Source organism: Charadrius vociferus, unplaced genomic scaffold (genome assembly GCF_000708025.1).
Source record: "Charadrius vociferus isolate BGI_N301 unplaced genomic scaffold, ASM70802v2 scaffold240, whole genome shotgun sequence".
Taxonomy (NCBI): domain Eukaryota; kingdom Metazoa; phylum Chordata; class Aves; order Charadriiformes; family Charadriidae; genus Charadrius; species Charadrius vociferus.
In genome coordinates, this window is record NW_009646417.1 from 395,564 (window position 1) to 409,015 (window position 13,452).

At 47.8% G+C, this 13,452-nt stretch overlaps 1 protein-coding gene across 1 annotated transcript in view; it reads left to right on the forward strand.

The window, feature by feature from the left end:
- The window catches only part of TBC1D2 (TBC1 domain family, member 2), a 16,951-nt gene extending 4,221 nt beyond the window's left edge, over nt 1-12,730 (forward strand). The window contains exons 4-13 of the mRNA XM_009880698.1: nt 362-498; nt 1,107-1,294; nt 2,509-2,895; nt 3,743-3,853; nt 5,347-5,534; nt 6,710-7,180; nt 8,263-8,383; nt 10,702-10,887; nt 11,542-11,663; nt 12,352-12,730. Coding sequence (XP_009879000.1) covers nt 362-498; nt 1,107-1,294; nt 2,509-2,895; nt 3,743-3,853; nt 5,347-5,534; nt 6,710-7,180; nt 8,263-8,383; nt 10,702-10,887; nt 11,542-11,663; nt 12,352-12,553 — 2,113 coding nt within the window. The 3' untranslated portion in view covers nt 12,554-12,730. The remainder of the gene's footprint in view (nt 1-361; nt 499-1,106; nt 1,295-2,508; nt 2,896-3,742; nt 3,854-5,346; nt 5,535-6,709; nt 7,181-8,262; nt 8,384-10,701; nt 10,888-11,541; nt 11,664-12,351) is intronic.
- Nucleotides 12,731-13,452: the final 722 nt, after the last annotated feature.

Here is a 13,452-nt window from a genome sequence, read left to right on the forward strand (position 1 = left end):
AGAAGGAAGGGAAGGAGGGATGTGGTGGTTCTATTTTTACCTTTGATCCCTGTGTCCAGCCTGATGCCTTTATGTGCAGGGCTCAAGCACATGGGGAAAGATCTCCGGCTAATTTACATTGCTGTGCTGGTACTGATTTTGTGGCACCTTCCTGATTTACACTAGTTACAACCTTGCTCCTCTCAGATCCAGCTGTGCCACGAACAGTTAATTTTCTTAGCAAATGAAGGAGATGATAGGTTTTGGGAGTAGGGGTGGGATATGAGGAGAGGTAAGGCATTGAATAGTTTGACTACGCGCTGACTGCAGTGATCATTTCTTCTCCTGTTCACTAGGCTGTCTTAATCTCTTCTTATTTCAGAAACACTGTCTTCAATATCTGTGGCTCCAAGCAGCTCTCGGGGAACAGTGGGAACGTCTTTAGCTTCAGTGAGTTCCAGGAGCATCCTGAGAACCCAGATGAGGAGCAAGAGGCAGAAGTGGAGGCAGGGTGTGCAGGTGATTGTTACTGAGCTGTGTGAGCTGGTCTGAGTATGATGCCTTCTAGCAGGGAGTCAGACTTCACAGGAAAGGGAGGGAGAGGGTGGCAGGTCGTCATGGGACATGAAAACTCTATCACATTGTCTCAGGTCCCTTCCTGTGTTGTTGGCACAAGACTTTTGGCTCTGCTTCAGGGTGCATCTGTCTACCTCTGGAACCTTCTGCAGAGGCAAAAGTACCATCCATGGTGCCAGCCCATACTGGTATTTCTTTGAGGTTGAAGTTAAATTGCTGCATGGTCACAGACTAAGCTCAGGAGCTCCACTGCATGCTTGGGAAGTTACCTCTCCACGATGGTAGCTTATATTTGCTGTGTGCCAGATAGATGGGCAGGGTGCAGGGTGGGTTAACAGGTATCATAAAACGTCACAGCTTTGTTTATTCTGGGGTTACCTGTGGCTGATCCCTACTATCTGTGCTCCAACCCTGTGGATCCCGGCAGGTCAATTTTGCTTGTCCTGTGTGTCAGTCTTCTGTGCTGAGCTGTTGTGAGTCCACCCATAGCAAGACTCAGAAGTCCATAGTAGCAACCCAACTGTGTGTAAATTAACACTATTTCTCTTCAGCTAAGGAGGGTATCGTGGAGGATGGAAGGATGGAGCCCAGGCTGAACTGGGTTAGGAAAGCCAGGTGGATGAACAGTGGCTTCCCAGGCTTGCCTGAAGAACTGTCCAGGGAGAGGAACCCAATGGATAAAGTCAGTGTCCTACAGCAACAGATCCTGACACTCACAGAGGAAGTCAAGTCACAGAAGGTGAGTGTGGCAGAGTCTGCTGCTTTTAAGGGCAGGGCCCTGAGACTGGTCACAGAGGCTCCCTTACACCTTGGTGTTAGGCTAAGAAATGCTCAGCAGGCGCTCACTGGAGACTAGCTGAAGCTCCTGTTGTTACTACCCCTTTGTATGTTCCTGATTGTGCCCAGCACAAGGGAGGATGGGCTGTCCTTCAGTCATTGCTAGGAAGTGCAGGAGGTAACAGAAAGTGCATTGCACGTAATGGAAGTAAACAGGCAAAGGAATAGTGAAGAGTACATTGCTAGGAAGTGCATTGCTAGGAAGAGGGAGGTAAAACAAATCCAGGTGTGCTTTGCAGGCGTCTTGCTGGTGCATCTGTATTGCTCAGTGAATGTACGAAGTACAGTCATGAATATGTACCATGACACCGACCGGAACTGCCAAGCTGAGTCATGCTGTTAACGGCAGGTTATTCTTTTTGAACAGTCATCCGCCTTTAAGCGCTGTTTTGACTGTAGAAGTCATGGGTCACTGTAAGGGCTGTCTCTCCTGGATGGTACTGTTCTTCTTCACAAGCATGGAGCAGTGCCAGGCTCTCCACTAATGATGCTGGTAGCTCTTCCGGCAGAAGAGGCAGGAGAGCCAGGTCCCATGGTGGGCAATCAGTTGCATCCTTGCTTTGGTTCCTTAAATGGCTGAGATGGCAGAGCCTGAATGAGCAGCATGTTGCTGGTGCAAGCTTTTGTGCCTACATGTGGGATGAAGTGAGGGAGGACTCTGGCAGAGGGAAGGTTAAAGTAGATACAACAGTTTCCTTCAGGTAGCACACATAGATGCAGACTATGCAGATTACTTCCCTCCCTCCCTCCTATTTTACGACACTGCTGCCCAGATCTTCACCTTCTCTGGTCTCTGCTGGGCCTCCCAGGAAGGATGACTGTTGAAAGTCAGAATTCAGACAATGTAAGCAGCAGCTTGTCTGTTAGTAATCCACCTAAAGTCATCTGTGGCCTGCTGCAGAGACCTTTCAGGCCCAGCTCTGAGAGCAGACCTTCTGTTCTGGGGAAGCACTGTGATTTCAAGATTGCTGTGTTCAGTTTTGCTCCTGAAAGGAGTCAGTTTCAAGATCCTGAGGACCTTTCACTGCTCACTTATTGCTAGTTGGCTTTGTGCTGTCCGTGCTGCCATTGTCCTGGTCAGCACTGTGATGTAGTAGCTTTGCATTCCCTTTCCAGGAGCTGGTTAAACTTCTCCACAAAGCTCTGGAGGCAGCCCAGCAGGAGAAGCGAGTATCTAGCATGTATATCACTGCAGCAGAAGATAAGGACAGGCTGGAGCTGGTGCGCCACAAAGTGAGACAAATCGCAGATCTCACCAGTCGACTAGAAGCTCTTGAGCAAGAAAAGAAGGAACTGGAGCAGATGCTGACTCTGAGAGACAGCCACATCCAGGAACTCAAGGAGCATGTGCAGCTTCTGATGGAGAAGAACCACGACAAACAGAAAGTCATCATGACCTTGACAGAGCAGATGGCCCGAGAGCTCTCTGACCGCCTGCAAGAAGCCAACACTATCACTGCAGAGACGTTGTATAAGCAGCAGGAGGAGATTCAGCACCTGAAGGTGTGTGAGACAGCACAAGTCATTTGGGGGCTCCCATTTCTGTGCCCTTTGGTTCAGTGGGAGGGTGTTCCTTGTGGGAAGCACAGAATATACTTCCGCTGGTTGCTCCATCTGTCCCCAGACCAGAAGCAGGCTGGAAGGGGCTCAGCTGGTACCAATAGGGTGATCAAAAGCATCTGGGTCAGTTTCAGTTTCAGCTCAGAGCCTGTTTTGTTTGACTTTGTGTCACCATTCAGTGCCTGCTTCTTTTTTCGCTCTTTTGTTTCACAGTCGCAGTCTTACTTGCTGTCTTCAGTAGCTCTCTTCCTCCGTGTTTCCCTCTTGCAAAAAGTTTCCCAGTACATCATGGTTCTTTCAAATCCAGCCTGTTGTATGTCACTATATGCACAATTATAATGATCAGTTTGTGTGAGGTGGAGAATTTCCCAAAGAGCCACTTACTGCATTGTGGGAGTGTGTTTGGTTTTGGTGCCAGCCATGGGGCTGAGATTTGTGTCAGTTTTTAAAAAGATAGAACAAAACACATACATTCTTCATCTTATTTAGGTGCTTCTCTAGCTTTGTATCACCCAATGTCTCTGTGTTTTCTGTACTGTATGCAGTATACTTAGCTTTTTCAAGTGTCTTGTCTACACATGACATTTCAATTTAACATTTTGCCTTGATTTCCTTTGTAGGCCATATTGGGGAGTCCTGTCTTCTCCCCAGAACACGAAATTGTTGAGATATTTTCTTGTCCTTAACACAATCCATACCTGTGTCCCTCGTGGGATTTAAAAACTGAACTGGGAGGACATTCCAAGCCCCTCAAAAACTCTCCTTACGTGACTGTTTTTCTTTGTGGCAGGATGATATTGATGCATACAAAACCCAGAACCAATTTCTCAACTCGGAGATCCACCAGGTAACTCGACTCTGGACAAGCGTTGCTGAGAATGAAAAAGCCCTTCTGATGAAGGTAAGGCAAAATGATTTCTTTCCCTTGGTGAAAGCTGTTACTAAGTTCTCTTCAAAGTCGGCACTGGAATGGATTTTGGTCCAAAACAGACAAGGAATAAGCTTTCTTCCCAACGTGTTTTTTTAGGGTGGGCTTTTTTCTGCTTTGTGTTGTTTTCAAATTAGACGTGAGTATTTTTAATTCTTCAATAAAGTAAAATGCCTGCAAAGCTCAATCTTAAGCTCTGAAACTTAACCCAGATTTTCCTGAGAGCTGGCACACTGACTGAGCTCTGGCTCCATCTAGTCTTGATTTCTCTACCGGGCTTGGCACTGCCAGGTGGCAGCACTCTCAGGTCCTGCAACTTGAGCAGAGTTTGTATGCTTTCTTTCAGCTCTGTTATTATTTCTAGCCTTGTGAGTGTGCATAACCTGGTTACCCTCAGACTTGTCTAATCCTACCTTCTGGTCCTGAACCACTTCCCCAGACTGGTGCTGCATGCTGGCATTTGTTCTGTGTGTTTTTCCTGGGTTTTACTTCCCTGGGTTTTAAGGTATGCCTTCGCAGTCTTGGATTCTGGAACAGGGCAGGAAGCTGCTTCTGAAGTGTTATTGCTATTCTTACATCTGTTTGCTTTCTACTCCTTTGAAACCTTGCCTACCTCCTAACTTACTGCCCTTCTCTGATCCTGAAACCGCCGTAACCTTCAGAAAGGAAGTAAGCCGACCAACATACTCAATGTGAGGCAAATTGCTGATTAAAGTGATAACATAACAGTTCCTTTCTGTCCTCTCTATATGTAGCCTAATTCTCTCTATGGTTTCTGTTTTGTTTTTGTTTTCAACTGCTGCTTCCCATTGAACAGGAGTGTTCATTGAGCTTCCTGTGAGATATTGGGTGAGTCGTGTCACCTGTGTGGCCTCAGTTCCCCATTTATGGAGTAGGGATAACAGTATCCATTCCTTTTTTCTGCTTTCTGTGTTCAGGAGTATGGTGGTGTACCATGTTGTGTACCAGTGCCATAGGACAAGGGTTGCTGAGGAGCATGTGGTCACCTTGTGTGTGGTGCTACCATTTATCCTGACAATGGTATGGTCATAGCTCAGTCCCAGGAGTCGTTGTTTTGTCAGGAGACAGCTCAAAGACAGGTAGAGAGCTTGTCTGAGGAGCAGGGAAAAAGCCTTCAGAGAACTCAACAGTAGTGGTGGCTTTTTGGTTGTGTCCTGAGCTGAGGTGGCTGGGATATGGCCACCCACTGATGCAATGCAGTAACTAAAGCAGGTGATGCTGTAATAGGTCTCCCACTCAATAAGCAACTTCTGTTGCATGCTAGCTACTACAGCTTGTGCTTGTTTGTAGACCACGGTGGTTCATGCCTTGCTGCTGGATGTATTTTATGGGGCCTTGCTGTTCAGGATTCTTCACTTTATGTGCAGACCAGGCCAGTAGAGAGCAGTGGCAACACAGAAAGAATCGTCAATGAGCCAGGTCATTCTGTCTTGTTTCCCCATCAGTGTGCCTGCCTGCAAGCCCGAAACTGCCAAATGGAGAGCAAATACCTGATGGTCTTGCGGAAGCTGCAGGAGGCTCTGCCTGGTCTGCCCAGCTCCCATGCTGAGTTGGTGAGGAACCTCATCCAAGAAGCGCTCCAGTGGGATGTGAAGGAAGGAGCAGAAGAAGGTTTTAACCTGAACCCTGTAAGGTAAGAGGCAAGAGTGTGGGGATATTCACACCCTTGTAGGAGTCTGGCTGTGGAGAGGAATGCACAGGCAAGAAAGATCCAGGAACTTTTCTGTAGCAGGGACTTGGAGCCATGAGCTAGGAGTGGTGGTTGAGAAGGCTGGTTTAGTTTGGTGGTGTGGACGCCATAAGTATCTGATAGTAGCATATCACTGTAGGAAGGGCAAATGAAAGATTGCACAGCTAGACTTTTCTTGGCAGTGGCAGACAGTATGGCAAGTGACAACAATCGTGGTGTGCCTGAAAGGTAAACACTGGACATGAGGATAAACTCCTTTTGTAGGAAAGGAGGCCACCTGGGAGGTGGGGAATCTCCATCCTTTGCGGTTTTCTAGTTCCAGCTGTACAAAGCCACAGTTGCCCTGTTCTAGTGCTGGGGACAGTCCTGTAGTGAAGGAGGGCTGGACTGGAGACCTCCAAAGAGCCTTGCCAGCAGCGCTGCTGTGGTCCTTACATTTGTGTTTGTGCTTTCCTGCCCAGTTAGTGCTCCAGTTCTATAGGAGTTTCCATTTTGTCTGGTTGGTCAGACTCACAGGTTCTCCAGGTAGCTTTGGAGATGAGACCCCAAGGCCAGGCTTGGTCTCTCTGTCAAGAATATGGTGATATCTTACAAGTATCCCAGCCTGTGGACAGATAATGCACAAACCCTCAATGAGCTGTACTATCAGCACTCCTGGCTTCTGTTCAGTAGGAGATTGCGTTGTGTACAGGGAGACATCAGGAGGGACTATGGGTCTTTGTTCTTTGGTTTGATGCCCCAAAGCCTTTGCAGTCCCTTCCTACAGAATTGTCTCTGCACTAGGACATGGTAGGGAGAAGGTACGCAGGTTGAGCTAGATATGCCCTTAGGGGCAGGGATGCAGGTGAGGTGAGGGAAGTCTGATGAAGTTGGGCTGTAGCTCAGAGCAAAGTTACACTTGAGTTCGTGTATGTATGCCGTTGCTGCAGGCTCTCATTTGTCTTCAAGGCTCTGAGACAGTGGGCATGGCAGGCTCTCACATGCAGAGGAGTACCTGTGCTCCGGCATGGGTGACAGGACCCCGGCAGCAGGCTGTAGTTGGCATGGCCCCAAGAGTAGCCCTTGACTCAGGTACCAGCACTGTCCTTTGAACTAACTTCTGCTTTGTGTCTTTCCAGTGAGTATGATGAGTATGGGTTTATGACTGTACCTGACTATGAAGTTGAGGACTGGAAACTTCTGGCCAAAATCCAGGCCCTGGAGATAAAGTCCAACAACCTGCGGAGCCAGGAAGTAGTGGAGAAGCCCCTCCGTGACAGGTGGAACAGTGTTGGAGAGCTGACCCCCTCTGCAGAGCTGAAGAGTCTGATCCGAAGTGGCATTCCAGTGGACCATCGGCAACGGGTCTGGAGGTGGATTGTCAGCCGGCACTGCAGCCATCTGCCAGGCCACTACCAGCAGCTGTTACGGCAGAGCAAGAGCACCGAGCCCCCTGCCTGCCGGCAGATTGAGCTTGACCTGCCCCGTACACTGACCAACAACAAACATTTTTCCTCTCCTACCTCCCAGCTCATCCCCAAGCTCCGTAGGGTGTTGCTGGCATTCTCCTGGCACAATCCTGCCATTGGATACTGCCAGGGACTGAACAGGTGAGGAGCCAGATATGCTGCTTCTTCATAGGATAGCACTGAGAAGGTGTAGACTCCTACTTCAGGCTATGATTAAAACAACCCCAGGCCTCTCTAGAGTTCTCTCCTGGCTTTAGGTATCTTCCTGCAGAATTTTGCTTTTGGTGTCTTTTTTCACCCAGTGTTTTTTCTGGGATCGCGCATGCAGCAGGATGCACTTGTTTGGCATCTCCATAGTTACAGAACAGGAAAGGAACAGCTAGGGGAGGTAGAGTGAGGCAGTCCCAGAATAACAGCATGAGGCTGGGGTTGAATTTCTGAGTCTTACTGTGCTCAGCAGAACACCCTGGTGATTCCCCTTTTTGTTGAGAAGAGTTGGAGGAAATGTTGGGAAGTGTTAGAGATGGGTGAGTTGCAGCAAATGACATGAGGAGAGGCTGAAGCAACTGGGGCTGTTCTGTCTGGAGAAGAGAAAGTTCAGGGAATGTAAAAGTTTCTTTCATTTCCCAGAGAAGGCTATAGGAAAGATAAAACCAGACTTCTTAGAAGGCACTGGTCTCTAGCTGCAAGAAGGGAATTTCTGGTTGGACCTTTCACATGAGGGAAGTCTGTGTAAGCTATTCCTGTTGTTCTATGGGTGGTCTTCAAAAAGACATTTTCTACTCTATAGAGCCCTTGATATTAGAAGTTGTCTTTCCAGTCTTGCTGAAAGGGAGTAAGTCAGAGCTGAAGGGGGTAGGGGCTGAGTATCTCTGAATGAGCTCTCTCCTGTATTCAAATGGCCAAAGACATCACACTGCTAACTTCAGATGTACAGAACATCCCCTTAGCTGGGGAGTCTGGCTTTGTCACACCAGTTCTGTATTTGATGCTTCCTGTTTGCTGACAGAGGCACATGGGAAAGAAAATTGCAGCCCCATGGTTCCTTCAGAAACCCACAGAATGGATCACTTGCCTCTCTGACCAACTGTCCTGCCACATTTGATGTTCTGGGTGCTCATGGAGCTAGAGGCATGCCAAGAGGAATCTTGGATTCTCCAGTTCCTGGGCTGCAGTCTCCTCCTGCAGTGTTGTATTGCCTCACTATGTCTTATCCAACACAGATTGGCAGCTGTTGCCCTCCTGGTCCTAGAAGATGAGGAAAGTGCTTTCTGGTGCCTTGTCCATATTGTGGAGAACCTAATGCCAGCAGACTACTACAGTGACACGCTGATAACATCACAGGTGAGCTCGGCATCCTCACATCTGCTTGGACTTTTGCTACAGTGATTTACAGTGGAGGTTTAAAAGCAAGCAGTCAACTTGCAGTGTGTTTGATTTGTCATAGTACAGTGATACCACCTTGCAATCCCTTCCATTGCAGTGGTGTTGTAGATCTGACAGTACAAAATTGTTACACACAGAGGAGCAGCAAAATTGATCACCAACACTCGGGAATTGAGCACCACTCCTCAGTAATCACTTGAAGGTCAGGTTAGTCAGAAGGAAGGTACCCATTTATTGCACAGTTACTTGTTTTAAGAGGGCCTAGTAGAGGTGAAGCAGCAAACTCTGACTTGTGTAGAACTAAGTAGAAGAATCACAGAATCATGCAGAATCACAGAATCACCTAGATTGGAAAAGACCTGTAAGATCATCTAGTCCAATCATGAACCTAATACTGGCAAGCCCACCACTAAACCACGTCCCTAAGCACTATATCTACATGACCCTTAAATACCTCCAGGGATGGGGACTCCACCACTGCCCTGGGTAATGCATTCCAATCTCTGATCACCCTTTCAGTAAAGAAATTCTTCCTAATATCCAATCTAAACTTCCCTTAGTGCAACTTGAAGCCATTTCATCTTGTTCTGTTACCTTTTACTTGACAGAACAGGTGGACTCCCACCTCTCTGCAACCTCCTTTCACACAGTTGTAAGAAGACACCATTCTGCAGCCCTTCAGACTTTTCTTTGGAAACTGCACCCTGTCTTTGGTGTGCCATGTGCAGATGGAAGAAAATACTGAGATTTTTGTATTCATTGCACTGTCCTTAGTTTATGATCAAATACAGTGTTAGTTCTGGATTTGAGGTCCCCTGCAGATCAGAAAGCCTACTGGCCATTTCATGTAAAATGTTGTTCTGTGAGTGACTTACCCTCCTGGTTCAAAGTCACTGGATGGTGTGTTGACTTGTATCAGATATACTACGTCTTCCCAGGCAGACTCAGGGCCAAGATAAATCCCGTATAGTTCAATGGAATTGTAGTTGTGTGCCCACACCCAGCAGTGTCCACTCTGGTGAGCCTGGCTGTGACCTTGGTGTCTGTATTGTGTGTGGTCCTTTCAGAGAGAAGAGGGTTGTATCTGTGGGCCCACAATAGATGAGGCTACAAGCGTCAGTAGCTGAGAGTCACTGATTGTGCCACTGAATTGGTTGACTAATGTTTACTGGAGCAGTGGTGTGCTGGTGGAGAGGCCAACCCACAGACTGGGGAAGCAGCCAAATCACTGTGCAGATAGCAAAATGTTTATCTGTAGCAGGTAGTGTTAGCTGTGAGATTTAATAGGTAGCACTCAATACTTGACAAATAGTGATTGACAGGGAAAACATGGCAGACTGAAGACACAGAGGCTGCCCTACATTTGGTGAGAAAAGACTGTCAGCTGTGGGAGCCTTTGTTTGAAGGACTTTCTGACCTCATGGTTGGTCTCTGAAAGTCTAGCCAAGACCCAGATAAAGAGGAGGGTCTAGGGTGATGCTTTGTGGGTTAGCTTGGTAACGTGAAAGCTCTGGAAAACTTGAGATTTAGCTCTTGCAGATTTTAAAGACCAAGAATATTACCTTATCTGGTTTGTACCACTGTGCCACAGCTAAGGCAGTAGTATGATATAGCATAGGGGAATACCTAACCATGATCTTGCTTCTACCACTTACTCATGAAATCAAGGCTTCCCTGAGATGAAGACTTTACAAACCTGGGTCAAGGATCTCACCAGCTGCATTTCTGAGTCTCGGCTCGTGCAACCAGAAGCAGAGCACAGACAGTACTCAGACCACAAAGAGAAGCTAAGCGAGAAGGTCAAGTTCTGCTTGTGAAGTCAGAGGGATTCTAGGTATTCATTCTGTTGGGCCATGTGCAGTCATTCAGACCTGGGCAGGTTTTAATCCCTGTTATTCAATTGGATGCTCATGACATCACAGAAAATCCCAGTAAGACTGATGCGGGAAGATGTGTCAGCGTTTTCCCTCTTGACTTTGAGGTTGGGAAGGAATTTGATCCTCTGAGTGAGAAGAATGTATGTATCTCTGCTTGCATGTTGGCCCTGTTTCAGCTCCACACCTCGCACTGTACAGCATACAAGTACACTGCTCAGTAATTTGCAGTATTAGGAGACAACGGTTGCTCTGGTCTTCCTAGGGTGTGGTTAGGCTAGAAGGCAGCACCAGTGATGACTGGCATGCATGAGCCAGTGTCCTGTTGTGCTGCTCCTCTCCTCCAACACCAGGGCTGCTCTTGATCAGGACTTCATTGTTTTCTTTTTTTGTCAAATTTAGGTGGATCAGAGAGTCTTCAAAGACTTCCTGTCAGAGAAGCTGCCTCGCCTCATGGCTCATTTTGAGCAGTATCGGATTGATGTCTCACTCATCACCTTCAATTGGTTTCTTGTGGTTTTTGTGGACAGCCTGGTCAGTGACATCCTCCTGCGAGTGTGGGATGCCTTCTTGTACGAGGGAACTAAGGTGTGCCTCTCAGTCTAGGCCTTCCTCCCATCTGCACCACCTCTGTGACACGATGACAGGGCAATGGACATACATGTGTGTAAAAGAGATGTGGGGTAGACCCTCTTGTCCTGTCCGGCCTGTTTGGTGGGATGCCTTGATGTCTCCCAGCCTCTGTTGTCTGTGTACCTGCTGCTGGTAGGCAGACCTAGTCCCCAGTACTGTGCACAATATCCTTGGCACTTTTTAGCAGGTAGTCCTGCTATGAAACAGCTTTCTGAGAGGCTGTGGTGTCCTCTGCTCTGTGACCCAGACACAGCTGAGAGTATGACAGATACAGGGAGCAGAAGATAGACAGAGGGTTAGTATCTGAAAGCAAGTTGTGCATTGCCCCTGTGCATAGGGAGAACTGGAGAACCCCTGCGAAATCCCTGTGGGGTCCTTTTAGATGACCTGGTATGCACTGGGGTTGTAAATTAGCTTACAGAGAGTCATTCTTTTGGTCTTAGCTCTATGCTTCTTTAGGCCTGCCCCAGTGCAGTCTATTGAGAGCAGAAGCCCAGTGTCTAACCTGTAGTGCAGCACTGTGTGCCCCACCCCATGTTTTACACCAGGAGGGCCTGGTCCCTCAACTGCCTAAGATTTTGTCAACTCAAATACCTTTCAACCCTCCAGGTGATTTTCCGCTATGCTCTTGCGATTTTTAAATACAACGAGGAGGAAATCCTAAGAATTCATGACAGTGTGGAGATCTACCAGTACCTACGCTTTTTCACGAGAATGATCATGGATGGCAGGTAAGACTGTGAGTTGTAGACAACATTCCTTCCATCCTGGGTTTGCACTTGCTTGCCTGTTAGGTCAGCCCAAAAAGAGTTGTGAGCAGTCTGTTAAGAGAGATTGATGTGCGTTGGAAGGTCAATGGGACACGGATCGGTTTGTCTCATCTTTGTCTTTTCCTTCATGGTGTTACCTAAAGTCTTTCTGGCTTGGGCAAAGGCGTGCTGCAGCAGAGCAGCCCACAAAGTCTGGGCTAGCCTCCTTTTTGAAGCAGCTGGAACTTGTGCTGCCACTTGGTGGATTCCTCTCAGATGTAGTTGGGGTATTTGGCAACACAGCACCACTCACAGCCCTTAATGGCAGCACATGTCTGAGAGGAAGATTTCTGTGATCAGAAAAGCTTGATGTCAGCAATATTCCTCCCGTGGGGCTATCAGAATTGGCATCTGATCCACTGTCTCCTGACTGGTGGCTGCACACTGGTACCTTAAAAGGTAGTGTGGTGTAAGGCTATTTAAAGCATTACTTAGGTTGGTGTTTGTGTGAGAAGAAATTGCCTGTGATTCCTTTAAGACACAGCTGCTTTGTGACTTTTGAGCTGAGAGCTGAAATCTGAGGCCCTACTCTTTGCATACCCAGGATGCACTTGGCGTATCTGTTACCAGCCAGTAAATTGGTTCACCAGACCTGTCTTTTCCATTGTAGGAAGCTGATGAACATTGCATTCAATGACTTAAACCCCTTCCCCATGAAACTGCTGAGGAACCGGCGGTCAATGCACAGAGAAGAGCTGGAGGCAGAGCTGTGTGAGCTGGAACAGATCAAGGCAGCCTATGTAAAAGAGAGAGCAGAACAGGGGCCTCAGGACCTGAAGGAGGTTGTTAGTGAAGAGGAAGAAGAGATTTAATAAAAACCGAGTTCCTCGTCGCTTCCCTCCCACCTTGCAGAAGGTCTTCGGTAGCAACTGTCTGTAAGAGGTGGAGCAGGGGGGAACGGTGGTCACAGCAAGAGTTCATCTGCCCCAGGAAGCAAGGCTATAGGCATAGGACTATTTGGGGACCAAGCCAGACTTTGTAATGTGTTGGAAGGTGTCAAAGGAGTTTTATCCTCTTCTGTACTTCTCCCCATTCAGCCCATCCTGCCCTGTGCAGTTCAGTATTACAGCTGAAAGCCCATAGGAAATATCAGTTGTGGTACCATGACAGAAGTTAACATGGTGCAAAAGACCCAACCAGGCAGGGTTGTTCTACCTTTTCTGATGGAGGCTTGAAAGAGATCTTTATGTACAAGTAAAATCACCAGAAACAATGAACTGAGAGCACTCCTTCATTGGTACCTTAAGCTTCTGAATTGGTCAGGAAGAAAACCTGCTCTTTGAAGGCATGGTGCCCTCAGTGCCCAGCCTGCCAGGAGAGCATGTGTTTAACATTGCAGTTACAGAGTCATGGCCTTGTCACCAGATGAGTGTTGGGCCTGCGGAAGTCCTGGGATTGGAAGGCATCTTCCCATGGGACTCAGGCTAGGACAAGTGAAATGGCTTGTGGGAGAGTGGAGTTGCCTCTGCAGTTTGTTTTGGTTCCTGTTGAAGTCCATGGGAGCACAAGGTGTGTCTCCCTGCCTGGCGGGAAAATGCTAGGAGCTGCCTCTCCTCTTTGTTTAGCTGAGCCATCTATGGGTTCACCTGATCCTGGCAGCACTATGTCTTCCAGAGGTGAGTTTGCTCCATAGAGGAGCTCTTATCAAATTGTGAAACCAACCACAGACTGGCTGTAGGCAGGACCTAATGTTGTGGAGACTTTGACCACT